At 57.4% G+C, this 26,852-nt stretch overlaps 2 protein-coding genes across 2 annotated transcripts in view; one reads left to right on the top strand and one right to left on the bottom strand.

Annotated features, from left to right (window-relative positions):
- Positions 1-26,852, bottom strand: part of CDH23 (cadherin related 23) — a 180,299-nt gene that overhangs the window by 3,370 nt on the left and 150,077 nt on the right. The window contains exons 37-63 of the mRNA XM_050305693.1: positions 14,409-14,630; positions 14,207-14,326; positions 12,136-12,316; positions 11,135-11,268; positions 10,705-10,914; positions 10,460-10,567; positions 9,844-9,946; positions 8,894-9,019; positions 8,604-8,807; positions 7,923-8,381; positions 6,988-7,104; positions 6,239-6,463; positions 5,986-6,155; positions 5,587-5,724; positions 5,311-5,430; positions 4,695-4,872; positions 3,760-3,971; positions 3,017-3,211; positions 2,658-2,768; positions 2,366-2,495; positions 1,932-2,195; positions 1,643-1,804; positions 1,268-1,524; positions 922-1,019; positions 714-834; positions 472-551; positions 146-186 (exon numbers count right to left, since the gene is read on the bottom strand). Coding sequence (XP_050161650.1) covers positions 146-186; positions 472-551; positions 714-834; positions 922-1,019; positions 1,268-1,524; positions 1,643-1,804; positions 1,932-2,195; positions 2,366-2,495; positions 2,658-2,768; positions 3,017-3,211; positions 3,760-3,971; positions 4,695-4,872; positions 5,311-5,430; positions 5,587-5,724; positions 5,986-6,155; positions 6,239-6,463; positions 6,988-7,104; positions 7,923-8,381; positions 8,604-8,807; positions 8,894-9,019; positions 9,844-9,946; positions 10,460-10,567; positions 10,705-10,914; positions 11,135-11,268; positions 12,136-12,316; positions 14,207-14,326; positions 14,409-14,630 — 4,486 coding nt within the window. The remainder of the gene's footprint in view (positions 1-145; positions 187-471; positions 552-713; positions 835-921; positions 1,020-1,267; positions 1,525-1,642; positions 1,805-1,931; positions 2,196-2,365; positions 2,496-2,657; positions 2,769-3,016; positions 3,212-3,759; positions 3,972-4,694; positions 4,873-5,310; positions 5,431-5,586; positions 5,725-5,985; positions 6,156-6,238; positions 6,464-6,987; positions 7,105-7,922; positions 8,382-8,603; positions 8,808-8,893; positions 9,020-9,843; positions 9,947-10,459; positions 10,568-10,704; positions 10,915-11,134; positions 11,269-12,135; positions 12,317-14,206; positions 14,327-14,408; positions 14,631-26,852) is intronic.
- On the top strand, positions 16,150-26,113 carry VSIR (V-set immunoregulatory receptor). The gene is made up of 7 exons (XM_050305679.1): positions 16,150-16,340; positions 20,984-21,433; positions 22,163-22,210; positions 22,965-23,072; positions 24,518-24,545; positions 24,974-25,161; positions 25,389-26,113. Exons 1-7 carry the CDS (start codon positions 16,277-16,279, stop codon positions 25,424-25,426), a joined length of 924 nt encoding a protein of 307 aa, XP_050161636.1. The 5' UTR covers positions 16,150-16,276; the 3' UTR covers positions 25,427-26,113.

Here is a 26,852-nt window from a genome sequence, read left to right as displayed (position 1 = left end):
CTGGATGCTGGGAAAAGCCTCCCACCATTGCGCCTCGCTGGGCAGGATGGCTGCTGAGGCATCCCCTGCTCTCCCTGTGCTCCCCCTCTGTGCTCTGCATGCAACCCCTCCCTCATGCAGCCAGGACACCCCAAACACTGCTCACCAGTGGAGCCAGCCACTATGGCTTTCAGTTTCCTTTTGTGCCTGCAAAAGAAACACAACGAATCAGGACGGAAAAAGAGGAAGATGCTGGAAAGGATGAGTGACACACAGACTCGCCATAACCCTTCATACAGGGACACCATAAGGCTGGTGAGCGTGAAGGGGAGAGGTGCTGTCAGTATTAAAATGGTATATTTTGGAAGGAGAGGTGTTGGGAAACCGATGCCTTCCTTTGCTTGCTGGCATTTCCAGGGCTGGGAGGAGCCACGTGGGTTCCAGCCTATAGGGACATCGCAGCTGGTGGGGCAGAGCTTGGGTGTTACTCACACTGTCCTGTAGTACCAGTTCATGAGGATGAAGAGCATGGCAGCCAGGAAGAGCAGGACGGCCAGCACGATGATTGCCATCTGGGAGAGACAGAGGGCAGGTGGCAAACCCCTGGCACAGACCCCGCACCCAGTGGTGGGCACACACCCGAAATTACGAGGGTGAAACATCTCTCCAGTCCCCACCAGAAGGAATGTGGCCCCACCTTCAAGCAGCATCTCCACCCCAAGCCAGGCCACTACCTGCAGAGCTGAGAGGTCATCCGGCGCCCGGGCAGTGATGGCAGGCTGCACGTCCAGCACGTTGTAGTTCCTGAAGAGATTCCTCAGCTGCTCCTTGTTCTCGTCTATCATCTGAATAACCCTGGGAAGAGAAGGGTTGCTTGGGCATCCTGACATTAACGAGGGTCCCCAAGGCCCCACGGGCTGTGTGGTGGGCCAGGGGACGTACCGCTCCACGTCCAGGATGCGGTTGGTCTCCCTGTTCACCACGTGGATCAGCAGCTCCGTCTGCGCGAAGTTCACCCGGCCTTTCTTGTCAACGTGGAACTGGGGAGACACAACAGGGTCTGCGAGTGGGGGAGAGGTGTCTCCTCCTGGGTGTGCCCCGAGGTGTGCTCGAGGTGGTAGGAGACCCTCAGAAGCATCAGTCTGGACCCCTTGGGTCCAATCCATCACCTTCAGGGCTCAGGGGTGTCTGTGGCTTACAGACAGGACTCCCACACAGGAGACCTCCCAAGCAGCATCTGGAAGGGAGTCACCTCCCCCTTGAAGCAGCCTCCCAGGTGGATGGTTACCTGCACGTCATCTGTGTTGACGATGGCGCCCGTGATGTTGGAGAGCAGGCTGATGAACTCCTCCTCGAACTGCCTGACTTTGTCGGGGATCTCGTTGATGATGATTTTGACCCGCTGGTCATCCCGCAGGATGTAAATCCCCACAACGGCCGTGTCGTTGTGGCCCACCAGGTCAGAGGCCATGATGTCCACCACGAAGTAGCCGGGGTTGTAGGCCGTGAAGAGGTCGAAGGTTCGCAGGATCCCATCCAGGGTTCCTGGGGGATGGACGGTCACAAGCCCAGGATCAGTGACCTGGCCATGGGGACATCTTTGTTGGTTATAGGGATGTCTCTGTCCAAGGCCCTGTGCTCCGGTGGCATGCAAGGCACCCACCGATGCTGAAGATGTTGGCCACCTCCTCGGAGTCATTGGAGTGCTGCTTGATGTAGCGGATGCCCAGGATGTTGTAGAGGACCAGGCTGTTATTGCCCACATCGGCGTCCACTGCGACCACTCTGATCAGCTCCGATCCCACCTTGGCATCGGTGGCAACCCCTTTGAGAGAGAGATGGGAAAGGGACCTGGGGCCAGGCTGGCTCTCGCTGTCCCACCATCCTGCTGCATTTTCCTTGATGGATCTCTGGCTCCTGGTGCCCCCCCCACAGCCCCTGGCACCCCTTACCCGCCGTGTACTCCGACTTGGTGAACTGGGGGGACTGGTCGTTGATGTCGTCCAGGAAGATCCGCACCTCCTGAAGGGTCAGGTCCCCACTGAGGTCCCAGAGCTGGGCTCTGTCTGTCTGCTGGCCCCGGGGAGGGGACCAGTTCCTCTGGCTGGACGCTTTGACAATGATGGAGTGGTATGGCTCCTTCTCCCGGTCCAGGTCTCGCAAGACCTTCAGCTTCCCCTCTCGGCTCAGCTGGAAGTTGCTCTCCTGATTCCCAGCTGAATGTAGAAAGGGGTCCCCACTAAGTCCCCTCTGGGCCCTGCATTTCCAAAATGCCACCTCGCCCATTGACCAGGGCAGAGAGGCAGCAAGGAGATGATGGGGGAGTAATGGAGACCCTCGGTGAGGGGTGTGCAGGGGGGCACAGAGCTGCCATCTCAGCACCCACCCGCTATGAAGTAGTAGACGATGGCGTTGGAGCCCTCATCCGCGTCCACCGCCCCGGTGACGTTGCCCACCACGGTGCCTGGCCGAGAGTGCTCGGGGACGGAGAGCGCCTGGTACTGGGGACTGTCCCTCTGCCAGAGCCCCCGAGAGAAAGGAATGTTGTGAGCACTGAGGCTGCCTCAAACAAAAGCGGACAAATCCCATCGTGCTCCCCACCCCGGGGATGCCCAGCTGTGCTTGCCCCACCATCCCTGCATCCCCTGTGTCCCACCCCCTTCATCCCGGTGCCTTACGGGTGGCCTGAGGAACACGGGCTCGTTGTCATCGATGTCATCGAGCGCGACCTGGAGGGGCTGCATGGTCTCATAGGGGGGCTGGCCCTGGTCACAGGCCACGATGATCAGCTGGGGAGAGAGGCAAAAGGGCCGTCCTGTGCCTTTGGCCTGGGATACTGGGGGGATTTAAGAGGGAAGTTGGCCCACCGGGATGAAACTCCCCGACGGCACGTGAGAACCACCCAGCTCCTGCTAAGCTGTGATATCCCCACAACTGTGGCAGCTGACCCCGTGCCCACCACATCACCTGCATCCCACCCAGCCCCACACTGGACCCACAGGCTCAAGGACCGCCCCAGTCCCCTCTCCTGGCTCACGTTGTAGACCGCCTGCTTCTCCCGGTCCAGCCGCATGGCCGTCTGGATCAGCCCGCTGGCCGAGTCGATGCTGAAATACTCCCAGTCTTTGTTCCCTGCCCCGGTTTTCAGCAGGTTGTAGAGCACCACTCCGTTGAGACCCTCGTCTTTGTCCGTGGCATAGACCTCGTAGACGTTGGACCGCAGGGGGATCTCCTGCTTGCACACACACAGCCCTCCAGCATTGCACGTGAGCCCCCTGCTCCCCCCCAGCCCCTCCAAACCCCCTTGGTCCAAAAGCCCTTGGGTTTGGAGGTCAGCAAGCTACCACTACCCAAAGCCCAGTTGGGGGCTGGTGACATGGAGCTGTGATTCCCTTCGGCAGGGTGGGTGCTCCGTGCATGCACTGGGGGACTGGCTGAGTCAAGCCTGGCTTCCCAGAAAGGAGAAACATCTTAAATGTCAGCATTTCCAGCCCATGTTTATAAACAGGCTCTGCACGCAGTGGCTGACTGTTCACTTATTTTGAGTGCTGCTGGGGTTTCTGTTCCCCAAAACTGCCCCAGCATCCCCATTCACACGTACGGAGAGAGGCTGTTTTCAAACATCCAGCCCCATGACCCAAACCCTCTTGCCACACGTTAAAATCAAGGCCTCGTTCCATCCCCGGCGGAGACTGGAGATTGCATTTTGCTGCTGAGAGGCAGGAGTGCCCCTGGCCAGCCTCAACATGCCATGACCCTGCTGCCTCTCAGGGGGTTTACCTCCTTGATGTGCAGGATGGTGCCGTTGGGTGGGCGGACGAAGACGGGGCGGTTGTCGTTGATGTCGATGACCTCGATGTGAAGCATGGTGGTCCCCCAGAGAGGGGGGCGCCCCTTGTCTGTGGCCACCACAGTCAGGTTGAACCGCTCGTAGGACTGCAGGCGCCGCTGGGACGTGATAAGCCCCGAGTCTTTATTGATCTTGAAAGCCTCTAGGGGCAGAAAAAAACCCCACATCTCTGGCTCAGGATAAATTATTAGAAATGAGTGTGGCAGCTGAAGTACACCCCTCACTGGTGGGAAATCCCTGTCAAGGGGTGATGGAGAAGAGCCAGCTGCCTGAGGCCAGGGGTGTCTCAGGGTTTTCAGACCATCCCTGCCCTCTGACACATCCTTGTCTCTCAGCCCCACTCCCTGTTCACCCCTCTGTTTCACTCCTGCCCAGGCTGGGACAGTTGAACCTGAGGAGCCCATGGGTCTCAGGAAAAATGGATGTTCTGCAACTCCCTTCTACATTTATGCTGACTTTTGCCTGATTTCTGTAATTTCTCAGTGTGCAGGTACAGGATTTCAGGCTCTATCACTATCCACCCACACCTCCTAGCTCTTCCTAGCCCTCACCTAAAGCAGGCAGTGAGTTTGCTCCAAGACATGTTTGTGTACATAGCAAGTCCTGCTGGGGTGGGGAGACAATGATAATAAGCTAAGGCTGGGCTGCAGGATAAAGGCAGGCAAAGTCATGATACCCCAGATCATGAGGAAGTGTGGAGCAGGAGCGAAAGCCTCACGCTTTCAGTATTGCTCCCAGGAGCGCATGTGGAATGTTGCTCCAAACCAGCCGCAGGAGATGGATGGGGGGTAGGCTTGGCGCCTGTGTCTCCTCCCTCATCACAACCCTCCTCCCTGGGGAAGAGCCCCCCATCCCCAGGACCCACCTGCTCCAGGACCCTCCAGGCTGTAGGTCACCACGCCGTTGTCCCCTTCGTCCAGGTCGGTGGCGGTCATGGTGATCACCGATGTCCCCGCCGGCTCGTTCTCGTAGACACTGGTGCTGAAGTGGCTCTTGCTGAACTGGGGCCTGACGTCATTGATGTCCAGGACTGTGATCAGCACCTTCGACAAAGCACAGCCCGCTGGGTGATTTGAGGCTAGAGCAGGCTGGGCAGCCCCCCAGGGCTCGTACCCCTGCTGTGACCCGCAGCTCTGCTGCCGGAGCGCGGCACCCTTCCTGCCATTTGTTTAACTCTGCCGGCTGAATTCCTGCCTCCAACAATGGGGGCTGCCATGGCTGGGGCCCCCATTCATGCCGGAGCACTCGCAGACAATAGTGTCACCCTTCCCTGCCCCTCCTGCTCCGTCCCCTCCTGCTGACGTGCTGTCCCCTGCGGCACAAAGTGCCCTGCACCACATATGCCACAGCCCCTGGAGTTATCTGCTCTTCCTTCTGCCTAGTTCCTCCCCATGCCAGCCACAGAGGAAAAAAGCTGCAGCTCTATCACCTTCTTGCTAGTACCACCACACAAAGGCTGGTGGGAGGAGGAAAGCCCTTACCTGCACAGAGTTCTCCCGGCGGTTACTGGAGACGTCCCCAGGGTTGTCCCTGGCCACAGCTGTCAGTGTGTAGTGATCCTTCTTCTCCCGGTCCAGGGCTGACAGGATGTAGATGTCACCCTGCAGCACACAAGAGACCTTCAGGTGGACCTCGTCTGGCAGAGCTGGTACTCGAGAAGGGGCAGAAGGTGAGGTGTGGGAGCAAGGCACAAGTTGGGACCATTTCAGCCTCCCCTCCCCTTCCCCGCTCTGTTCCAGCCTCAGCTGGCTCCTTACCGTCTTGGGATTTATCCCAAACTTGCCCTCTCCATCCCCCAGGCTGTACTGGATGAGAGCAAACTGCCCAGAATCTGCATCAGTGGCCTTGACGCTCAGGATGACCGTCCCCAGCGGCACATCCTCAAAGACAGCTTTCTGCAAGCAAAGGGAGCAGGCAGGACTGGTTGGTTCATCATGTGCTCTTTTAGTGGGCAGTAGCCAAGGGTGTAGGGTGGCATCCAGGGGTGGGCACAGCCAGACCCAGAGCAAGGTGTTCACACAGAGACCACTGCTGGGTTGAGCATCTTCTTCAAATGGCCCAGGCACAGACAGAGGGAAGAGAAGGTGTCCCTGGGGAAGCTCACCTGGTAGCCACTGCCCAGCCCCTATTGGAGTTTACCAGGGAGCCCAGCTCACCTGGTAGGATGGTTGACTGAAAACAGGGTTGTTGTCGTTGATGTCCACGATCTGGAGGTACACAGGGATCTCGGCGGATCTGCGGGGAGAGCCGTTGTCGGAAGCTCGGACGGTGAAGTTCAGCCACTGCACCTCCTCGTAGTCCACCGTCCTGTTGGCCACGACCTTCCCTAGAGGACGGCAGACCTTGAAATGAGGAACCTGCCCCCGGTCAGCACCCTGCCCCAGACTCCCACCTCTCCAGGTCACCGACCTGCCGACTGGTCTTCGAGACAGGCATAACCTTCCGGAGAGAGGTTCAGCAGCTCGTAGGTGATCTGCCCATTGGCACCTTTGTCTGGGTCCACTGCTGAGATGGAGATGAGCGTGGTGCCCTGTGTGGCTCCCTCCAGGATCCTCTCGGTGAAATAGGTGACCCCGAAGGGGCGGAAGCGGGGTGTGTTGTCATTGACATCCAAGATGTTGATTGTCAGCTTGGCTGCGGCCACAGTGGACACCACGGCAAGGGGGGGGAGAGAAAGAGAACAAGTGAGAAAGAGAAGGGAAGGAAGGATGGGAGGAAGGAAGGTGTAAAGCTATAGGTGTAAAACTCCAGGAAAGCCAAGTGGTGCTTGTTCATCACGAAAAATTGCAATAGTCCCCAAAGCCACTATACCCTGAGCTGTTTGTGGGCACCTACTCCTGGTCCGTGTGCGTCTTCACACACAGAATTTACCTGAATTTACCAGGAACAGGGTGCCAAAAAATGGTGGGGATGGTAATGAAGAAATGGGTGCCTCCCATGTTACAGTTATGGGTAAACGGTCCCCTCCATTCCCAGAATGTCTGGGACATTATCTAAAGGAGTACTTAGGGGAGAATCTGAACCTGATGGGATTGGTCCCTTTGGAATTGTCACTGATCAGGATAGAGAGGGAGGTGGGAGAGCTGCTGACTACACAGAAGCTGCACTGGTGCCTGGGAAGGGCCCCTGGCAGCTGCCAGCCCTGTCCCCACACTTACCATTGGGCACACTGACTGAGTGGTCGATGACTTCGCTGGCATTGTCGTGGACAGAGATGGTGACCTCGTAGGAAGCCACTAGTTCACGGTTGAGGGGAGTTTTGACCTTCACGGCTCCTGGGAAGCCCAAAAAGATGGATGTCACAGGCTGTGCCTGTGCCCCCACCACGGCAGGGCAGCGTGTACCAGCCCTGGGCTGCACTTGTTCTCCTGCCTCTCCAAAGGCTAAATGCGAAAAACTCTTGATAGCTACAGGAGACAACTTCTCTCCCCCTGCTTTCCAACTCCTGCCTTCCTGTCTGCTCCGCTCTGTCCAGCCAACAGGTTCTCACACCGCCTCACGGCTGTGCATTCAAGAGGGGCTTGGAGCAACTGCTGCTGCTTCCCTTTACAACCCCATCCACCTTAGCTCAGCATCTTTAACAACCTGGTTCTGCATCCTTTCCAGCAAGGGCATCTTTCTTTCCTGGATCAGCTTTGTGCTTCCAATACAGATGTGGGGAGCTCCTGGTTCTCTTTCCCCCAAAGTAGAGCCCACCTCCAACCCCGGAGTGCCCCCTCTGCTCCCTCAGTGAGGGTGTTTGTGTCCAGTCTGCCAAGGCTGAGCAGCCCCTGGCCCGCAGTAGGGCTGCCAGAGGAGATGGCTGAGATGGAGGGAGATGGATGGCACAGAGACACAGATGAGCACAGGCACAGAGACAAACCTGGCAGGCTGAGAGCCGGAAAAGAAAGAAAAGGGTTAGTTTAGTCAATCAGTCAAGAGAGAGAAGAGAGGGCAGGGTGAGACGGGACAGCTGGAAGAGGAGAGCGGGGAGGCAGGAGAGGTATGTCCCCATGCCTTGGACACCTACCTCCAGGCAGAGAAGAAGAAGAAGAAGCAGCAGAAATGAGGAGAGGGGTCCACACTGCCTGTGCCGCCCTTCCCGCTCTCCTACCTGTCCTAAAATCCACCGTGAACGCTCCCTGCTGTTCAGGCACCAGCGCGTCCGTGTCATCGCGGGCCACGATCTCCAGCAGGTAGTACTCCAGGCGAGGGTGGAGGTCCCGGTCGATGGCAGTCACCTGGGCCACCACGGTGCCAGGGGCAGCTGACTCGGGCACGCTGACCGTCTGGATGGGGTTGACGAACTCGGGCCGGCAGTCGTTGATGTCGTCGATGGCGATGCTGACGGTGGCGGTGCCCGAGAGCGCCGGCGTGCCCTGGTCCACGGCCACCACCGCCAGCCGGTAGGAATCCCGCTCCTCCCGGTCGATGGTGGTGTGGGCCACGCGGATCACCCCCGTGCTGGCGTCAATCAGGAACCTGTCCTGGCCGCCGCTCTCTATCCGGTAGTCCAGCTGTTGGTTGAGGCCGCTGTCAGCATCAGTGGCTGTCACCTGGAGGACGGAGAAGCCTGGAAAGGTGGGACACAGCCCTCTCAAGCGAGGGTTGGAGGGCAGTGGCAACAAGCCCTCAGTCCCAAGGCAAATACCATCAAGCAACGTGGGCAGCCCCAACTCCCAGATTTTCCCTTCAACCCCATCCTGGTCCACCGTTGACGCTGGGATCTGGATTTTCACAGACCCAGGGGGACACCCAGGTCTCCCCACTGCCCACCCTCGCATCCAGTCCTGACCTGGGGGGCTGTTTTCCAGCAGCCGCGCTGTGATGAACGCTGGCTGGAAGATGGGGTGGTTGTCATTGTCGTCCAGGATGGTCACTGCCAGGCTGGCGGTGCTGTTCAGCCCCCCCACATCGTGAGCCACCAGTGTGAACTCCAGGTGAGGGTCCAGCAAAGCCTCTCGGTCTATCACAGCACCAGCCTTCACCGAAACAACACCTAGAGAAAGGGAAAAGCCTGATGACAGAGCCCATGTGTGCCTGGTGGCTCTGGGCTGGGGACAGGGACCAGCTGAGCCACCCCACCTGTCTTTCTGTCGATAATAAAGATGTCCAGCGATGACTTCAGGAGCTGATAGGTGACCACAGCGTTGCTGCCCTGGTCAGCATCCACAGCCAGGATGGGCCCACTGAGCATCGTGACCAGAGTCCCTGGATGAGATGATAAGCATTAGGGTGGGTGGCAACCCCCTGCTGAGCCCCCCTCCCACCCTGGTGACACATGAGGGACAGTAATGAATGGATGGTGACAGAGTGGGGCCTCGCGAGGCACGAGGCAGTGGGGGGGAGCTGCTGCAGCCTTGCAGACCGACTCGTGAGCCCAGGAGAGGTGGTGGGACATCCAGCTAAAAACAAGCAGACAGATACATCCATCAGATAGGGCAGCACCAACACCCTGCTGCCGAGGGTGTCACCTGGAGGCACACCAACCGGTCGCCTGGGATGTCCCACAATGGTGGGACAGGACACTTGAGGTCTTGGAGCAGGGAGTGATTTAAACGGCAGGAAGGCAAAAGAGAAAAAACCCCAGCACTTCTAACTCTTTGTCTGGGAAAAGTCTACCTGGACAGGGTGGACTCTTTTACCTCTAAGCCCTGGAGCAAGATGGATCCAGCTGATGGAGACATGGCAGCCCACCCCTTGTAGGGATGCTGGGGAGGTCGGTGCCCTCAAGGCTGCCCCCAGGGCTCACTTCAGGCCCTGGGTACCCCTTGCCCTCTACAACTGAGCAGTTCCCAAGCACATTTCTGACCTGTGCTAGGAAGGGTTTTCACCAGCAGCACGACCTCTCCTCAAGGCTGACCTCCCTGGGTAGTCGGTAGGAGTCCCAGGAACTCAGAATCCCTGTCCCACTGGCCTGCAGCCTCGCCCTGTTCAGAGCTCTGCCTCCTCCACCGCGGCCAGGAGACACCTCCCCTCACCCAGCCACAAAGGGAGTCTCCAGGAGCCACGTAAGGGAGTGAAGGGAGACCTACCCGGAGGTGAGTTCTCCATCACCTCAGCTTGGTAGGAGCTCTGGGTGAAGAGGGGGCGGTTGTCATTCTCGTCCGCTACGGAAATGACCAGCAGGTCAAAATCCTAAAGGAAAATTGGGACGAGAGGGTGATGACCGTCACATCCTTTCCTCGAGCTCACCTTCCCCCTGTCCCACCTCCGGTCAAAGCTGTGCAATCATGGTGCTGTCCTCCCTGGACCACCCTCAAGGGTGTGCAGGGACCCTCATCTCGGGCTGGGCATCCCCTCCCAGCCTGCACCCCAAAGGGTGATGTGTGAGGCATCTCAGCAGAGCCAAAGGATGCTCTGGTATTCTTGTGGTTGTCCAGCTCTCCAGCCCAACTTTGTCCCGCCTTCCATGACATCCACTGCAGTTGCATGGAGTCAAAAAGTGATCCTGGGCTTGCCCTAAATCCTACTGGTCCTGTTCTCTGCTGCAGGTGGCATTGTAGCCCCCTCCTTGTGACCCCCGGATGCTTTTTGGGGCTGGGGTTGCTATTGGAAACGCTGAGGGTAAATGCAGTCTGTTTTTAGCCATGGCAGGAACCCCCTTCCCCCCCAGCCACCGCTGGAGGTCCCGGCAGTGTCCATAATTACCCGCCTGGCATTGCGGATGTTCTCGGGGTTGTCCTTCACTGTGATGGTCAGCCTGTACTCTGCCACCCTCTCCCTGTCCAGCGGGCGGTTTACGTAGACAACGCCACTCTACCCGAAAAAGAAGGGAGAGAACAGGTACAAGGAATGTGAGGAATGCTTCTGCCAGGACATGGATCCCGCGGGTGCCCAGGGAAGGCGGGGCTCTGGGGCAGGGGCTGCCCACCATCCCACCCCCCGGGGCGTACGGTGCTGTTGATGTAGAAGGCGTTCTCGGTGTTGCCCGCGGTGATGTCGAAGGTCAGGAGGGCGTTGGGCCCCTGGTCCGCGTCCCGGGCCAGGACGCGGGTGACGAAGCTGGAGACGGGGGCGTTCTCGCTGAGGGTGATGTTCATCGGGAGGTTGAGGAGCACGGGGTCGTTGTCGTTGATGTCCAGCACACGGACACCCACCAGGATCTGCCAGGGGGAGAAGAAGGGCAGGCATTTGGCACTCATTTCCATATCCCATCCTCTCCTTGCACCCCCCAGGCAGGAGGTGGGCTGAGGGGGGAAGGCCCCAGGGACACGGGGAAGGAGGAGGAGGAGGAGAGCAGAACGAAGACAGAGACCAGAGGGAAGGATCTGGGAAGCGGGGAACGACACCCCACAGCCCCTGGTGCCACCCCAGGGGACTCACCGTGGAGCTGAGGGGAGGCACCCCCCGGTCCCGGGCGGCGATGGTGAGGTTATAGAAGGGGATGTTCTCGCGGTCCAGCTCCGCATCCTTCCGCACCCGCAACTCTCCTTCCACCGGGGAGATGACAAATTCCCCTGCCAGAGACAGAGGGCCCCTGGTTCGTGCCGTGCCCCTGCAAATGGCCTGGCTCCCCAAGGGAATGGTTCGTCTGGGAGCTGGGGCACGGGCACCACGGCAGGTTTGGGGACAAACCTGTGCCCCTTTACTGCACATATGGGAGGACTGTGGTAGCTGGGGACTGTGCTACTGCACCCCCAGGTACCAGTAGGAGCAGGGGAGGGGGTGAATGCCCAAATAAGGTGTGCCTGTGCCCCTTTCCTGCGCCTTTCTGAAGATGCCAACATCCCCTGCGTGCCCTGTGATGGCCACAGCAAGGTGGGCCACGCAGCACAGGCTCCCCACAAGCCGCGGGGCCGTGCCCTGGTTGTTCTGGAAAAGCTTTGCAGCGGGGTCAGCTGGGCTCTGCCTTCCAGATTCCCTGGACTGAGATGGACTGAGATGGACTGAGATCACCACCCCCTTCACAGAGGGACAACCCCACGTACCCACGGTTAGGGATGCCCACCGCTCCTCTGCCACTTGCCCCAGGGTGCCGGCACAGCAATTCAGTGCCCAAACGCCCTGCAAACCCCACAGGGGTGAGGTTTCTCTTTCTGCGGTTTGTTTCTTTGCCCTTTTGAATTTTTTTTTTTTTCCCTTCATTGTTTAGCAGGTTTCCCCCCTCCCTTGCACAAGCCCCGGCCACCCCCCTGCCTGGCCACGAACAGGTTAAGTTTCCTGTTGCTCAGAACAGGATTTCCTGGTGTCGAAAGGCTGAATCCGCAGAAGCAGCTGCTTGGAGGGACGATGGCTTTTCTGAAACTTCCTCCCCGCGCTCCCTGAGCCAGGCCCCTCCACGGGGCAGCCAGCAGGACAGGCCGTGCCCCCGTGCCCCCACTCACCCAGGGGGTCCCCGGCGACGATGCTGTACTCCACTTGCCCGCTGGGTCCCGAGTCGCCGTCGTGGGCCAGGAAGGTCCAGACCCGTGGGCCGGGCTGCCCTTCGGTGACGTCGAAGGGACCCTCGTAGGGCCGGGGGAAGGTGGGACAGTTGTCGTTGATGTCATTGAGGTTCACCAGCACCTGCGGTCAGGGCAAGGAAGCTGAGGGCTGTGAGGGGAGAGGGATGGAAGGGGAGACCAGCCCGCTGGCCAGGAACATGGGAAAGCCATGGATAGGTGGCACTGCAAAATACCTCCTGTGTTTCTGGCTTCTCTGGGTTCACCAAACATCCACCTCACAGTTCAGAGGTTGAAACTCACTTATTCCTGACCATGCCCATCCTACAGTCACACTGTGAAACTCCAGCTGCACACAGGTGGGGGGCACTGCTAAACCTCTGGGCCACACACCGTGATGGAGGAGTCAAGGCAGCAGCCCACATTCCCATCCTAAACCCCAAGCTGGATACACAAAACCCACAGACAAGGGTTTGACCACCAAAGCCACAAGTTTGGAGAGACCCAACCTCTGCAGCCAGCTGCACACTCGCACTCTCCTTTTCCTCCAAAAAGGCCTAATTCCTAAAGCTGGGCAAACTTAAAAAAAATTGCAGGTTGCATTCTTAGTCCAACAAAACCACTTGTGGTACAGGTGGTTATGAGAAAGACACTGGAAATGGGTAGTTTTTTGACTTTCTGGGTTAAAGGATAGTGAAATCCATCAGATAGGCAATTGTTACTGGTTAAATCTAATCTTTACAGAGAGCACATCCAAGTCTCTGCTCAGTTTCCTAGCAGTGGAGAAAACAAACACTGGCACGCCTTATCAGGGTGATGGACTTCCCATCACTCGGGATCTTAAACAATCCCCAAACCTCCTCCTAAACAGTCCCTAAACCTCCTCCTAAAAGCTGTGTTTTTGTATGGTGCTGGCACAAGCTCCCTGGGCCATGCAGGGAGGGTGTTTCCTATCCCTTCTGGCTGCAGTGCTTGTTGATGAGGGGGTTTCCAAGTCCATGTCTCTGCTTGAGCCAAGTGCAGGGGAAGCTCTGCCTTCACTTGCACCATGCCAGCAGCTGCCACCTTCCCTGCCAGAAGTTAAACCCCAGGTCTGTCCCTGCTGCAGCTTTCCTGGGCCAGGACAGTATCAGACGACCAAATCTGAGGGTTTCCCATTTGCCCAAGCATGGACCAGAGCTTGTGGGGACAAATATTATCCATGGAAATCTCCCACAATGATATCTACCCTTCAGTTTCTCTCTTTTGCACAGAAGAACTTATCTCCTTTCGGAGTCTACAACACACTTGTCTCGATACCTCAGTGAGGCATAATGGTCCAAGGGAGTGAAGACAGAAGGCTTAACCCACCCCTGCCATCTGCAGACCCCCAAATCAATCTGGGCACAAACAACATCTGCTGTACAACCTGTCAAATTTTGGGTTCAGCCACAAATAATCAGTGTATTCAATTCCTGCAAAATATGTGCTTTGGAGCTGCTCGTCTGCCCTCCCTGCTCTTTGAGCAGCGCACTAAGTTCAGGTCACCGTGGTCCGGGAAACAAAGACAGAGCCATAGAGCAAAGTAACAAAAAAACAAACTAGAGGATTTAAATACACCCCTTACAAGGAGTGGAAAGGGAGTTCTAAAAGCAGACAAGTAACCTGATAAGACAAAGATGAAGCAGAAATTAATGCTATAGCAATGCTTTACTACCTGCTGTCCCTTCATGAGGAAAGACCAAGAAAACATCTAAAGAAAACATAATGCAACTTAGAAAGCATTCCAGAGGTTTCTCTATATGTTTGCAGGGCCAAATAATCAAGTAAATTAACCCACAAGTGTCCCTTGTCCACGTCCCCGCTTTGAGAGACCCATAAGGGAGCAGGGCGGCAGCAGCTGCACAAACTGGGGCCACAGCTGGGAAAAACGACTGGTGGTCACTGGGAAAGAGATGTGAAACCGCTCACACGAGAGGGAACTCCTTGACCCCAGAGAGGCCGCGGTGTCACAGCCCCGCCGGCAGCTCCTTACCGTGGCGGTCGACGTGAGCCGGCGCGACACGGTGGGACACTGGTCGGTGGCGGTGACGATCAAGGTGTAGCGCCCGTGGCTGATCTCGTAGTCCAGCTCCTTCACCGTGCGGATCTCTCCCTGCAAGGAGAGGGGAGAGCAGCTGGGAGCGAGGGCAGCGGGACAGGGACATGCCCGGGATGGGGCCGGCATCCCGACTGACCGTGGCGTTGTCGATGTGGAAGGTACCCAAGATGTTGCCCTCGGTGATGGCGTACGCCACCGTGCCATTGGGCCCCTCATCCCGATCCAGGGCCTGCACGGTGACCAGGGTGGCGTTGAGGGTGGAGGGACCTTCGTCAAGGGTCACCTCGTACAGCTGCTGCCGGAAAGCGGGAGCGTTGTCGTTCTCATCCAGGACAGTGACGTACACGGTGGTGGTGGCCTGTGGGACAGGGGACACGGCGTTAAAACGCTGTGGAGGGATGTGCTGTGCAGTCTCTGGAGCTGGCTAGGAAAGGCTGGATCTGTCAAGGTCAGTGACCAACATGGGCTCAACCCTGCCAAGAGACACAAACAGAGTGCAGGGCTCAAAATGAAATGAGCCGTGGCTGCAGACGCACTTCCAAGGTAATGGTTTGGCACAGAGATAAACGTCTTGAGATTAAATCACACCCTTGCTCCCAAGCAAAGCACGTCTCTGGGGGATCCTTCCCCTTTTCACACGGTTTACCACTGCTAGCAATTAACAGGCAATAACATTGCTCATGGCAAAGGGAAAACCAGAGGCCAAACCCCTGCCTTTGGAGGACACATGTGAGTCCTTGCCTTGGCTGTTATTAACAAGTGTGACAACGTGGATGGAAAACACCCGGAGATGATGCTGCCACAGCTCAGGGGAGAAACAAAACCTAGCATCTCAGACAACTAGACTGACCTCCCATGGTCCCACCACATGCCTGCTGACCACAACTTCAGGTGGACCCCACCCTCCTCCATCTGTACCTGGCTCTGCATAGACACCTGGATGTCCTGACTGAAGGTTGTCTGCTGGAGGTGTCTGGGGATGGGGAGGTGACAAAAGCATGCACAGAGGTGGTGTCTTGAGACAATAAACCACTCCCTTGGAGTCTCTGGACTTCATACCTACACCTTCCCCCAGCAAGAGATTTCTTCCAGCCAGCCAAGAGCTGGCATTACATTTTTGGCAAGAGCATCACAGTCATGTTTGTTGTAAAAACCACAAAGCCACATGGTAATTAGCTACTTTTCTATTTCCCTGCGCATTCCAGATTCAGAGTGGGCTAGAAGCAATGTTTGCAAACCTCCACGTGTCTTCAGGCTCCACTTTCCAGGGAATACTGTTTGGAAACGAGGCAGCTCTCAGCTGCAGCCAGAGATTTTGTTGATGCCTTTGGAATTTGAAGAGAAGTTCCAGGAGGAGTTCTGTGTCAGATCATGGGGCTGCTTTGCTATTCGAGGGCAGAGTAAAAGTCCCTCACTGTGTAAAAGGGCTGTGGGAGGGGGATGCTTTGCTCAACTTTTTTTTTTTTTTTTTGGAAAAGCTCCTTGACTTCTCTAAGCCAGCACTGCTCTGAGTTACCCTCCCGCCCATCCCAGGAAGATTTCTGCCTGCTTAATCCTCACAAACACGGGGAAAAGCAGTAATTCCAAGAAAAGTAATTACAAGCCAGCCCCAAGGGATCAGTTCCTCTTGGAAAAGGCGTGAGATCAACAGCCACAAGTGCCCCCGGCACGGCGAGCAATCCCCCTCTGCACCCCGAAAACGCACAAAGGGGGACTGGCTTGCTCTAAACGATGCTGTTAAGGGGAAAAAAACCCAGCAAACGCCCCCTCTGCCCGAAGAGGTGGGGACGGCAGTGACACCCACCCGCGGGGCACTCCCCCCCGTCCTCCCGCCCGCCGCTCCCTGCAGCCTCTCACCTCCTGGGGGTGCTCGCCGTTCTCTCCATCCCTGCGCAATAATCGCAATGAAATTTCCTGTGTGTGCAAGCCCGGCTGTCGCGGCGGGGCTGCTCAGAGCGTGCGGTGGCTCCGCAGAAGCCACCTCTGCCCGGCCGCCCCGCTGCCATGGGGGTGACGTCCCCCCGAACTAGGCTGCTGCTGGCCGCGCTCTGCCTGCTCGCTTCCCACGGTAAGCTCCGGCTCGCCTGCCTCTCTCCTCCCTGCCCGCAGAAACTCCCCTCGCTGGGGCACCGTGCTCGCCGGCCCGGGGCTGTGCCTCGCCACGAGGAATTTGGGGCGCTTAGGGGGTTATTTGCTTTCCTCCCCTCTGTTTTTTGGGTGGTGGGGCGGGGGGTGTCGGGTCAAGCCAGGGTTTCACATGGTGCTGGGGCTGTGTCGGGGTAAAGGGGCCACAGGGGAGCTGCTGTTCTAAAACTCCGAGACTGTTTTTTTTTCTTTCTTCCTTTGCTTTGATCTAACACGCGTGGAAGGAAAGCAGCCACCCCCTGTCCCCGCCAGCCCCCGCTGGGGACCCCGGGCTGGAAAACCCATTCTGTTCCCACACGTCACTCTTCCCTGGCACTGTGGGGGTCCCCGGCTGGGCCATGGTGAGAAGACCCTTCCGTCAGCCCTGGGGGAGCGGAGAGGGGGATTTGTGCCAGCAGGGCCGGGATGCCCTCTCTGAGGATGCTCCGCTCTGCCGTAATTGCTCGGACGTGCCGAGCAGCTTCTCTGGGTGGGCACCCAGCCGTGGCCAGGACCACAGTGTGGCTGCCGGGTTCCCCTTCCCCTGAACGAGTGCCTCCCAGCGCTGGAAGCTCGCCGGCTGCTTATCAGGGGGATGCTCTGGGAGGGAGAGGGCTGCTCCATCCCTGATTCTGCACCAGCCCTGGCAGGCAGCGTTTCCGTTTGGGGCTCCGGGGCCAGGGAGTGTGACACAGGAGCGGTGGCAATTAAAACCACAGATCGTCTGTGGAAGAAGGGTCAGAGAAGGAAGCTGGGAAGGACCGTGATCCCTCCCTGCTCTGCGCACGCAGAGGACGAGCATCCTATCGGGCTTGGCTTCACTGTCTTTCCCGGGACGGGAAAGAAGAGATGCCCAAAGATGCCCTATTGCAACGGGGCTGGGAGGCCCCTTCTCCTCTCTCCTCTGGGACACCAAGCCTGGTGTGGATTGAACAATGCTTTGCTTCTCATCCGAGTCTCGGCATCAGGGAGCGATTCCCAGCACCTCCACAGGGACTTGAAAAATTTCATTTATGCATCTGGGGTGCTGGGACTGAACCTCAGGTCTTCTGCAATGCAACAAGCTTGGATGATGATGATCAACTCGAGCCCGGTGCCAGAGGAACTGAGCTTTGTGCAGCCAAAACTTTCCAAACCCCCAGGTGGGCTTGGTGGAGGAGCAGAGCCCTTGGAAACATCCGGTTTGGAGATGCTGGCACCAAGGTGGATGGGGAAGTGGCTCCTCTCCACCTAAAGAACGGCAGCTGAGCTGGGCTTTCCAAAATCACATCCCAAGTGCTGTCCCTGAGCCAGGGCCATGCTGGCAGAGGAGCAAGGCAGGACTCTCCAGTGGGAGCAGCAGCTCCAGGCTGCTCCCACCACTGCCTGGATGATGGGTGCCCCTGGAAAGCTATTTGATGAGGGCTCTTAACAAGGGCATCTTGGGTATCTTGGGCATCTTCAGTAAGTTTTCCCTGACTTTTTTCTTCCCTGCTGTAAGTACTTGTGTGGAGGTGTGGATGCCTCTGCACATCTCACCTGGCTGATTAACTCTGGAGCACAATGACAGTACGGTGATGATGGGGTTTGGGGAACTTTGAGGTGAGGCTGTTACAAAAGCTCCCAGAAGAAGGAATAAAGCCGTGTTCCTTGCTCCAGTGCTCCACTCTCTCTCCAGCAGCCCCTCCTCTGCAGCAGGTGAGCCCCTCCAAAGGCTCCATCCCCTGCTCCGCACAGATCTTCTTGGAGCGGAAAGAGGCAGCCTGAAGTGGAAATCACTTCTGTCAGGCACATGAGAGCAGATCAAACACCTGCTTGCCAGGGCAGGGGACCAAACTTAGGAGAAGCAGCCAGGAGAGGCTTTTGGTCACTGACCCAGAATTTGGTGTGAAATGCTGATTTATTTAAGACGTTGGTCGGCAAAGCAACATGGGGTCCTGTACTTCTTTTGCATTTCCATCTGTCTGAAAGGAGAGCTCCCAGGTTTCAAGTGAGGCAGTGACAGTAGCACCAGGCAGGCACCAGCCCTGCACTGGACTCTGTGTGGCACCAAGGTAATGTCACTGCTTGGAGACAGAGATACTGAGGTGCCAAAGAGGAAGAGGGGCACTTCTGGCACCCACTTGAGACCTCCTCTGTCTTTACCAGATGGTGATAAGACAACAGCTCTAGTGCAGCCCTCAGTGGATCCAGTCTCTCTCAGCTGGAGATGTGCAGAGACTGGCACCTGGCTTTATTCTAGCATTTGCCAGCAGCTCTGACTTCAAAGGGAATGGTTCAGTCGGGGTGTGGATGGAGCCAAACTTGGGCTCTGGGCATGGTAGAAGCCCAGAAGATAGAAGATGTTTCTCCTGGGCACCATCTGGTGTCCAGCACGGCTTTAAAGCCTCATTACATCTTGGGGAGGGAACACCAACTTCCCTGGCACCGCTATGGGCTGCACTGTGCCTTGCCAGCTGCTTTCTCCTCCACTCTGTGGCTTTTGAGAGCCTTCCCCGACTGCCTGGGAGAACGAAGGGAGGCTGGCAATGCTGAAGGCTGAGCACACATGGTAACCTCTGCCCCTCCCCGCTGCTGAAAGCGTGGGCTGTGCTGACTTTCCATCCAGACGGTTCCCATCAAGCTCCGGAGGTGGGAGCTGGACGGTTGAGCGAGGCAGAGCTTTGCAAACTGCGCGGGGATGAGCGGGACAGCTTTACCACGAGGGCTGAGTGTGGAAAACAAAAGACTCCCGCAGATACTTTTGGAAGGTGTTGGAAGTGTGGCTTCCTTCAATAGAGCCCTGGCTTCCCTTCCTCTGGCTCCCGGGAGACCCCCGATGTGAATGGGGCACTTCCCGTAGCCGCAGGTATCGTGAAACACATCTGAGGTGCCTGTTGCGCTCAGTGGGCTGGCGAGGAGGTTGGGAGACCTGCTGTGCTGCCTGCCAAAACCCATCCAGCCCGGCCGTGCCTCCTGGCCCCAGCAGCACCCGAGGGTGAGGAGAAGTCAGGGCTTGAAAATAAGACTGAACAAGGCAGCGTTGATCCGGGGCCACACAAACCTCTGCCCCAGAGCGGCTCCGGGGATGTGCTGCTGCACGTGCCGTGGGGAGCAGGAAGCAATTAGCCGGAGAGGTCTGGCAAAGGTCACGCCATCCCTGGCTCCCCGGGGCTCCTTGGCACCCTGTGCTGCAGACCAGGGGGGTGCAGTGGGGCAGATCTCCTTCCCAAACCCTCCCTTGTCCCCACAGAGCACCCTCGGGCAGGAACTCAGGGCTTTCATGGCTGTCCTTGCACCGTCACCGAATAACCAGAAATAACCATGAGGGGTGGAAGGCAGCTTCTCGGTTTCGCTCTCTCAGGCCGTGACACAGTGACCCTGTGTCACAGGCCAGAGGAAGAGGAGGATGCTCTCGGGGTTGCCTGGTGATGGGGAGCCTCTGGCCCAGCTGGATGCCTGCGGGCAGGCCCAGCACACCCTGCCTGAGATCGACACCCGCTCGATATAGCAAGCGAAAAACCTCAAAGACAAACGGTGGCGGAGCTAATGGCACAACAGGATGTTACCAAAATGAAAAAACATCTTGTCCTCATACCATCTCCTCTGCTGCAAAGCAGCCCCAGGAACCTCCTTTCCACAGTAATTTAAAGTAAATAAGCCCAGAATCTGCTTTTTCTCCAGCTTTCAAAGTGACGTTTCCACTTCTGTTACAAAGCGGTGGTGGGGTCAGAGCACCAGAACCTCTCCTGTCTCTTTTCTCTCCCCTCAGGCACAGTATCCCTTCCCCACCAGTACCCTCCACCCACGCCCTGGGAGAAGACCAGGAATGCTGTGGTGTGCCCCTCACCAGCAATGCCGTGGTGTGCCCCTGCACCCCTGCCAGGCCTCCCGCCCACATTCCAGAATTTCTCTCTGAAAATTGTTTTCATTTTCAAGCAGCTTCTCACTGTCAGCATCAGCCAGTTCCCCCTTCTCCTCCCCAGGGGTTGAAAAACAAGGAGGGTGGGACCTGCTCCCCGCCTGATCTCAGGGGGCAGCCCCTCCTAGCTCTTTTCTGTTTACTTTTTCTGCTTTTATTTTTTTGCAGCTGGCCCAGCAGCACTCATGTTTCCTCCTTCATGAGCCATAACCCTTCTGCCTCGCTTCTCCTCTCACCCTCCACACACTTTGCCTCCCTGCCCCACACCTCTGCCAGCTCTGCTGTCCCCAGACAACCTCCTGCCTCCCTGCTGCTGATGCCTAACTGTATTTAAAGCATGTCTCTCCTCCAGAGTTTATTTCTACGGTGAAGTTGTGCTCCCAGCCCTGCTGAGATGTTGCTACAGAATCCTGGAATGATTTGGGTTGGAAGGGACCTTGAAGACCACCTTGCTCCAAGCCCCTGCCACAGGCAGGGACACCTTCCACCAGCCCAGGTTGCTCCAAGCCCCATCCAACCTGGCCTTGGACACTTCTAGGGATCCAGGGGCAGCCACAGCTTCTCTGGGCAACCTGTGCCAGGGCCTCCCCACCCTCTGCCAGCAGCGGTGGTGGGGCTGCAGTGCTTGTTTGGGGAGGGATCCCCATTTTGTTACCCACTCGGGGTAAGGTCAGGGTCTGACCGCTTGCCGTGCCTTCTTCCCCCAGGAGGGCCAGCAGCTTTCCTGATCACCACCCCCTACTCGCTCTGCGTCTGCCCCGAGGGCCAGAACATCACCCTGACCTGCCGGATCAGCGGCCCCCTCGCCGACCGCCACGACCTGCTCTACAAGACCTGGTACTTCAGCAGCAACGGCGACCAGAGCTGCTCCGACAAGAGGCACATCCGCAACGTCACCGAGAAGGAGCTGCACCACGACCTGGGCAGGCACCACGAGCCTGGGGGCAACGGCACCCAAAAATCCCCGCTGGGGCGGCACCGCGGGGTGGAGTTTGTCCCCGACCACCACGGCGCCTTCCACATCGTGGTGACGAACCTGACGCTGCGGGACAGCGGGAATTACTGCTGCTACGCCGTGGAGCTGAGGCGGGAGCACGGCAAGCCCCACCCCATGCAGGTTGCTCACGGCTTCGTGGAGCTGCAGATCCAGCAGCAAGGTGAGGGGGGCAAGGGGGGGCCCCCCTGCCAGCCCTGCATCCCTGCCAGGGTGTGTCAGAGCTCAGGGGGCCAAGAAGGGGTGGGGGGGGACACACCAGGGTGCAGCGTCAGGGCTGGGGAGGGAAGGAGTGAGAATGCTGGAAGGCCAAGCCGTGTTGCAAGAGTCAAAAGAGCAGCAGATGTTGAAGGTCTGAGTTAGGGCCGGAGAGCAATAGAACATTAAAACAAAATGAAAAAAAAAAAAAACCAACATAAACTCCAGAGGCTGGAATGCAATAAAATCCATGGTACATAGTTTCGCTGATCTTCTTCAACCTCTTTCTGGAAGAGAGGAAAATAAATCTCAACTTAAAAGGAGCTGGCTGGTGGTGCAAGCCCAAATGAGGGCTTGTCGATAACCTTGGGACAGCAGCCCAGTGGGAGAGGCATGAGGGAGGGGAAGGCACCTCCTTCCCTTGATTTGCAGCACTAGGATAGATAGTTTTCTTTTAGACCAAGAGAAAAGAGGCTGCATGGTCAGGGATGGGGCCCCACTGCCACAGGGAAAAGGGGTCTTGCAGCAGGGATCTCTCTGTAGGCTTCCAAGCTTTGGGATGCTCTGGGATGCTCTGGGATGATATTCTTAATATCAGGGGCAAAAAGGCAAGGCACAGCCAGCAGGCTGGGAGTTCTGTGGGGCCTGAGTGAATCCCCTGAGGTGTAACATGCTTTTCTGTTCTCTTCTGCAGGCAGAGGAGGGCTTCAAAACTGCACATTTCATACAGCCACCAGCAAAGGTACAGGGAAAAAAACCCTCTTTCCAACGTGCTGCTTGCCACCCTGGCCTGTGTTTTTCCCTGGGATCACTGGCTGCTGCAAACACCAGTGTCCAGATGCAACCTCACCGTTGGGTGTTGGGAGGGTGGTTTTTGATGCTGTCCCCACAGGGTGCATCTGACAGGCTCTGCAGAGCCTTCTTTAGCCCATCACCAGGACATGACTGTCCCAAAGCCCCAGCAGGTCATTCACCCTGTGGTTCTAAAGCACCCAAGCTCCCCCCCTTCCTGCCCCACAGATGTGCCCACAGGTGGCCAGCCTTTCTGTGAGCCTCCATGGGCAGCGTTCTCGAGGGGAACATTTGTTAACGAGCTCAGGTTAACGAGCCCTTTGATGCCCGAGCACTGTGAGGCTGCCTGTGGGTTGTGGCCAGCGCTCTGAAATTGCTGGGGGCCTTTATCAGGGCTCCTCTCCTGGTATCTGGAAGACCAAAAAAAAGGGCCTTGGGGTGTCCTCCAGCAGTGAAGGACTTTGGTGAAGGTCCTAAAACGATGCCTCAGAGCTTATCTGCACAGCTGGCAACGCATCCCAGCGCGAATCCCGTGTGTGTGGGAGCTGCACTGCATCAGGTGTGGGGCAGTGTGGGATGGCCCTGCGATGGACTTGGCCATCTTAAAGGTCTCTTTCAACCTAAACAAATCTGTGATTCTGGCTTGAGGAAGCTGAGGAAATGCAAGGTGAGCCCTCCCCCATGTGTGCCCTCCTCTGCCGCAGATATCACGGCCGCCGCGCTGGCCACGGGCGCCTGCATCGTGGGCATCCTCTGCCTGCCCCTCATCCTGCTCCTCATCTACAAACAGAGACAAGCCGCCACCAACAGACGTAAGTACCAGGGACGGCCCCCTCATCCCCAGGGCGGCAAGGATGGTATGGGATGTGCCCTGCTGGGATCAGCTGGTTTGGCTGCCCCGAGTGCCACGGGCACAGCGTAAGCTGGCCCAGCGACAGGTCCCTGCCAGGTGTCTCCCACAGAGCTGTCCTGGGAAGGGCCAGGCATGCCTGAAGGCTGCTGGTGAGGAGTGTGGGATAGGAGGGGACCCCAGGAGCGTGCTGGGGACACTGAGACTGCAAAGATGCTCCCTGTAGAGCCCTTTCCTCCACATCCACTGTAGGAGCTGTCTCATTTACTCATTTCTCCCTCCACCACGCAACTGAAGTAGAACCTTTGCCTTCCAAGCGACTGAAAAAGCATTCTTTGCACTTTTTCTCTCCCTCCTCTTCTAAAAGAACCCTGGCCATAGGACTGCAGCAAGCCAGTTCTCCCCTCTGCTGCCCCAGCCCTGGAATACCAGGCAGTGCTGAGGCGTTGAGCTGGCTGCCAGCTCCTGCCCGTGCTTGGCTCCCAGAGATTCCGGTAATTAGGCGGAAAGGGGCACCACCTAAACTGGCAGAGGCATTTCATCAGCCCTTGGGCAAGCGGGGCCCTGTGGTTTCCCTCACCCAGCTCGGTGGGCGGCTCTGTGGCTCCGAGCAAACCCTTTGGAGAAGTGGTTTTTGCAGCAGGCGTGGGCACGATGCCAGCCACGAGATTGGGAACTGGGCTTTCGACATCCATCCCCTTCCTGCACCCATTTGGCAGTGGCCAGGGTGCAGCTCCCACCTCCCTGCTGCAAAGCATCACCTGGCTGCTATTTCACCCCGGAGAGGAGGCAAAATCCAGGGGGATTTGCTTCTCAAGTACGATGGGCCAGGTTATTTCCACACAGAACTGTTCTTTGGCACAGTTTGGGCCAAAACTTGAGCAGCTCGGCTTGGGATGATCTTTGGGCAGGCATCCAGCACAGCCCAGAAACACGGGCAGTGGCATCTGCTGCAGCAAAGGGGATGAGGAAATACATAACAGGGTGCTTGTCCAGCCAAAGACAGGGACAGCCAAATGCCAGGTGGTGATTTGCAGAGCCCCAGGGGGGTGTCACAGGTGGGTGGTGGGTGCATCTGGGCACGAGCAGGGCCAGGCTGCAGCCCAGGCACCCCAGCTGCACCTCACTTCACCCCATGCCTGCAGAAGTGTCTCTTCCTTTTCTCTGGCGCCTGCGGTTTCAGTCTGGGAGGAAGCTGGGCTGGGGAGTAAACAGGGTGGGAGGGATGCAGAGAAGGAGGGTTGGGAGCGAAGTAGACAGCTAAAAAAGGGGGTGGGGGACAGAGGAATGCAGAGGAAGAGGAATTGGAGGTGGATGAAATACCAGAACACAGCACTGGCAGTGGGTCTGGGTCCGACACTGGCCTTATGCTGCCAGCACTCACCCCAACCACTTTGTCTTTGGCAGGTGCCCATGAGCTCGTCAGGATGGATAGGTAAGGAAACCCATCCCCCACCTCCTCACACCCCCTCTGCCTCCATCCCAGACCCCACAGGGGTCCTCTCCTCCTCTCCCTTGAAGCCAGCAGGTATCCTCAGCCTGTCAGAGACAAAGGGATGCTGGTGGCACCCACGCTCTGAGTCCTATCCCTTTCTGGGAAGCCACTGTTTCTCTTCCCTCTCTCCAAGTGGGAAGTGCCTCCTTTCTTTTTGCCTGTGCCTGGGGCATGCATCTCCCCACACACCCGGAGAGCCAAGAGACCACTCTGGCAAAGCTTTCCCCCCTGCACTGGTCTCCCCCGTTTGCTCTCAGCTGAGGTGCCACCACCCAAACACGCTCCATGGCCCTGCTTGGCTGTTCCAGAACCCTGGGGACAAGAAAATCTCCTGAAATAAACGTGCACATCCCTGTCTTGTCCCACAGCAGCGCCCAGGGCATTGAGAACCCCGTGTTCGAGGCGGTGCCGTCGGCCGGCGCGGAGCCGCGGCCCCGGCCCCAGCTCTCCTACATGGCCAGCCGGCTGCCCTCCGAGTCTGGCCGGCACCTGCTCTCGGAGCCCAGCACGCCCCTGTCCCCCCCCGGCCCCGGGGAATGCTTCTTCCCGACACTGGGTGAGTGACCGGCGATGCTGAGCCCCCTTGGAGACCACTGAGGTGGGAAGAGGTGGGAGGGAAGGGGAAAGCGGGTGTGAAATATCAGCTGCGACCTTTGTGTTGCAAAGTCCCCATGGCTTAGAAGATGAGAAGGACCCAAACCCTCTGCTTCCCACGCAAAAGACGACTTTGGCCGCTCCCTTCACCTTCAAGCTGGACTAACATCCCTGGTCTGACATTTCCAGATCCTGTTCCTGACTCGCCGAATTCCGTGAAAGCCTGAAGGCCCCCGAGGAAACCACATCCTGCAGACCACGCCATGCTCGCCCAGCCGAGACCCCCAGGAGGGTGGCGGGGCCAGGGGCAGCAAACCCTTAAGATCTGAAGCTGTGTGCAGCAGGACCCCTGCCCTTGTCTCCCATCCGGCCTCTGCCCTGGGACTGGAAGTGAACCCCTCTTGCTTGGAGTTCGATTTTTAACTACCTGTTTCCACAGGAGAAGAGCACGGCTTTGTACTGCTCACATTTTACGTACTAGCTGAAAACTGAGGATGTGGGGATGTAAGCATGTCCCGTACCTGGAAAATTCCCTGAGGATTTAACTTATTGCCCGGGGTTTAAGCTCTGCAACATCAACATGTTTCTGCATCCTTGACTGAACATCCTCTCTGGGAGTGGATGGTAAAGTACTTATTCCACCGTGAAACCAAACAGGGTCACCAGCCAACCTTGTACTACCTTTTTCCCTGCAAAACAGGAAGGGGAGAGGCTCCCTGCTGCCACTGGAGCCCTCCTTCCCTACCAGCCTTTTGAGATGGCCATGGACTTAGGATGCTGCTGCCTTTTCAGCTGGACACACGCCAGGAGGAGCCTTATTTCTGCTGCAGTTTTATCCTTGGCTTGGGATCAGGGGAATTTATCTTTCTGTTTGTTTCATTATCAGTGCTGATTAAAAGGAAAAAAAGGATGTTCATGATTTTCATTTGTTTCATTGTTTGTTTTTTTTTTTTTCAAATGCCTATCAATTAAAAAGTTAATCTGGAGGATGTTGGAGGATGTTCCCGTGACCTGGTTGAGAGCCTGGGTGGAGAGGTGGAGGCACAGGAGTGCAACAGGCACTGGGAAACACCATGGATGGATTTCCCTGAGCCTCCTGGGGCCAGCATGGGGCCACTGTGCGAGGACACTGTGATGCCCTGGGGGGTTGCACAGGTGCCCTCTCTTCATCTGAACACAGCACCCCAGCACTGCTTATCTAAAAGTGGCCGTGGGTCAGGCTCCAGAGTGAAACTCAGCCCTGACAAGGAGATAAAACCTTGTGATAGATACTGTTTCTCCAAGAGTGTGTTTTGTTTTCCCTCTCTTGCTTCTGTTTTTGTTGTGAAGTGGGTGAAAAAAATCACCACGAGACAAACAAAAACATTAGTCATATCAAAACGGTGTCAGCCCTGAGCAGTAGCTGTACCAGGCAGCGTGCCAGGGCAGAGCATCCCCGGCAGCTCCCCAGTTCCCACACTACCTGGCTGGAGGAAACAGCGTTTGCCTCTGGAATGGGCTTGGGGACACCCTGGGGTTCGGCAGGATTCGATTAATCCGGCGTTGGCTTCAGCAAGAGCAACTGCGAGATGGTTCAGGGGTGAAGGAGAAGGCAGCGTCCACCCCCCCTGCATACCACGGATGTAACTTCCTGAGCACGGGACCGGGGCTTTA

This window comes from Myiozetetes cayanensis, unplaced genomic scaffold, assembly GCF_022539395.1.
Source record: "Myiozetetes cayanensis isolate MyiCay16 unplaced genomic scaffold, myiCay2020 scf10, whole genome shotgun sequence".
NCBI lineage: Eukaryota > Metazoa > Chordata > Aves > Passeriformes > Tyrannidae > Myiozetetes > Myiozetetes cayanensis.
Note: the sequence above shows the minus strand (reverse complement) of the source record. Positions and strands in the feature narration are given on the sequence as shown.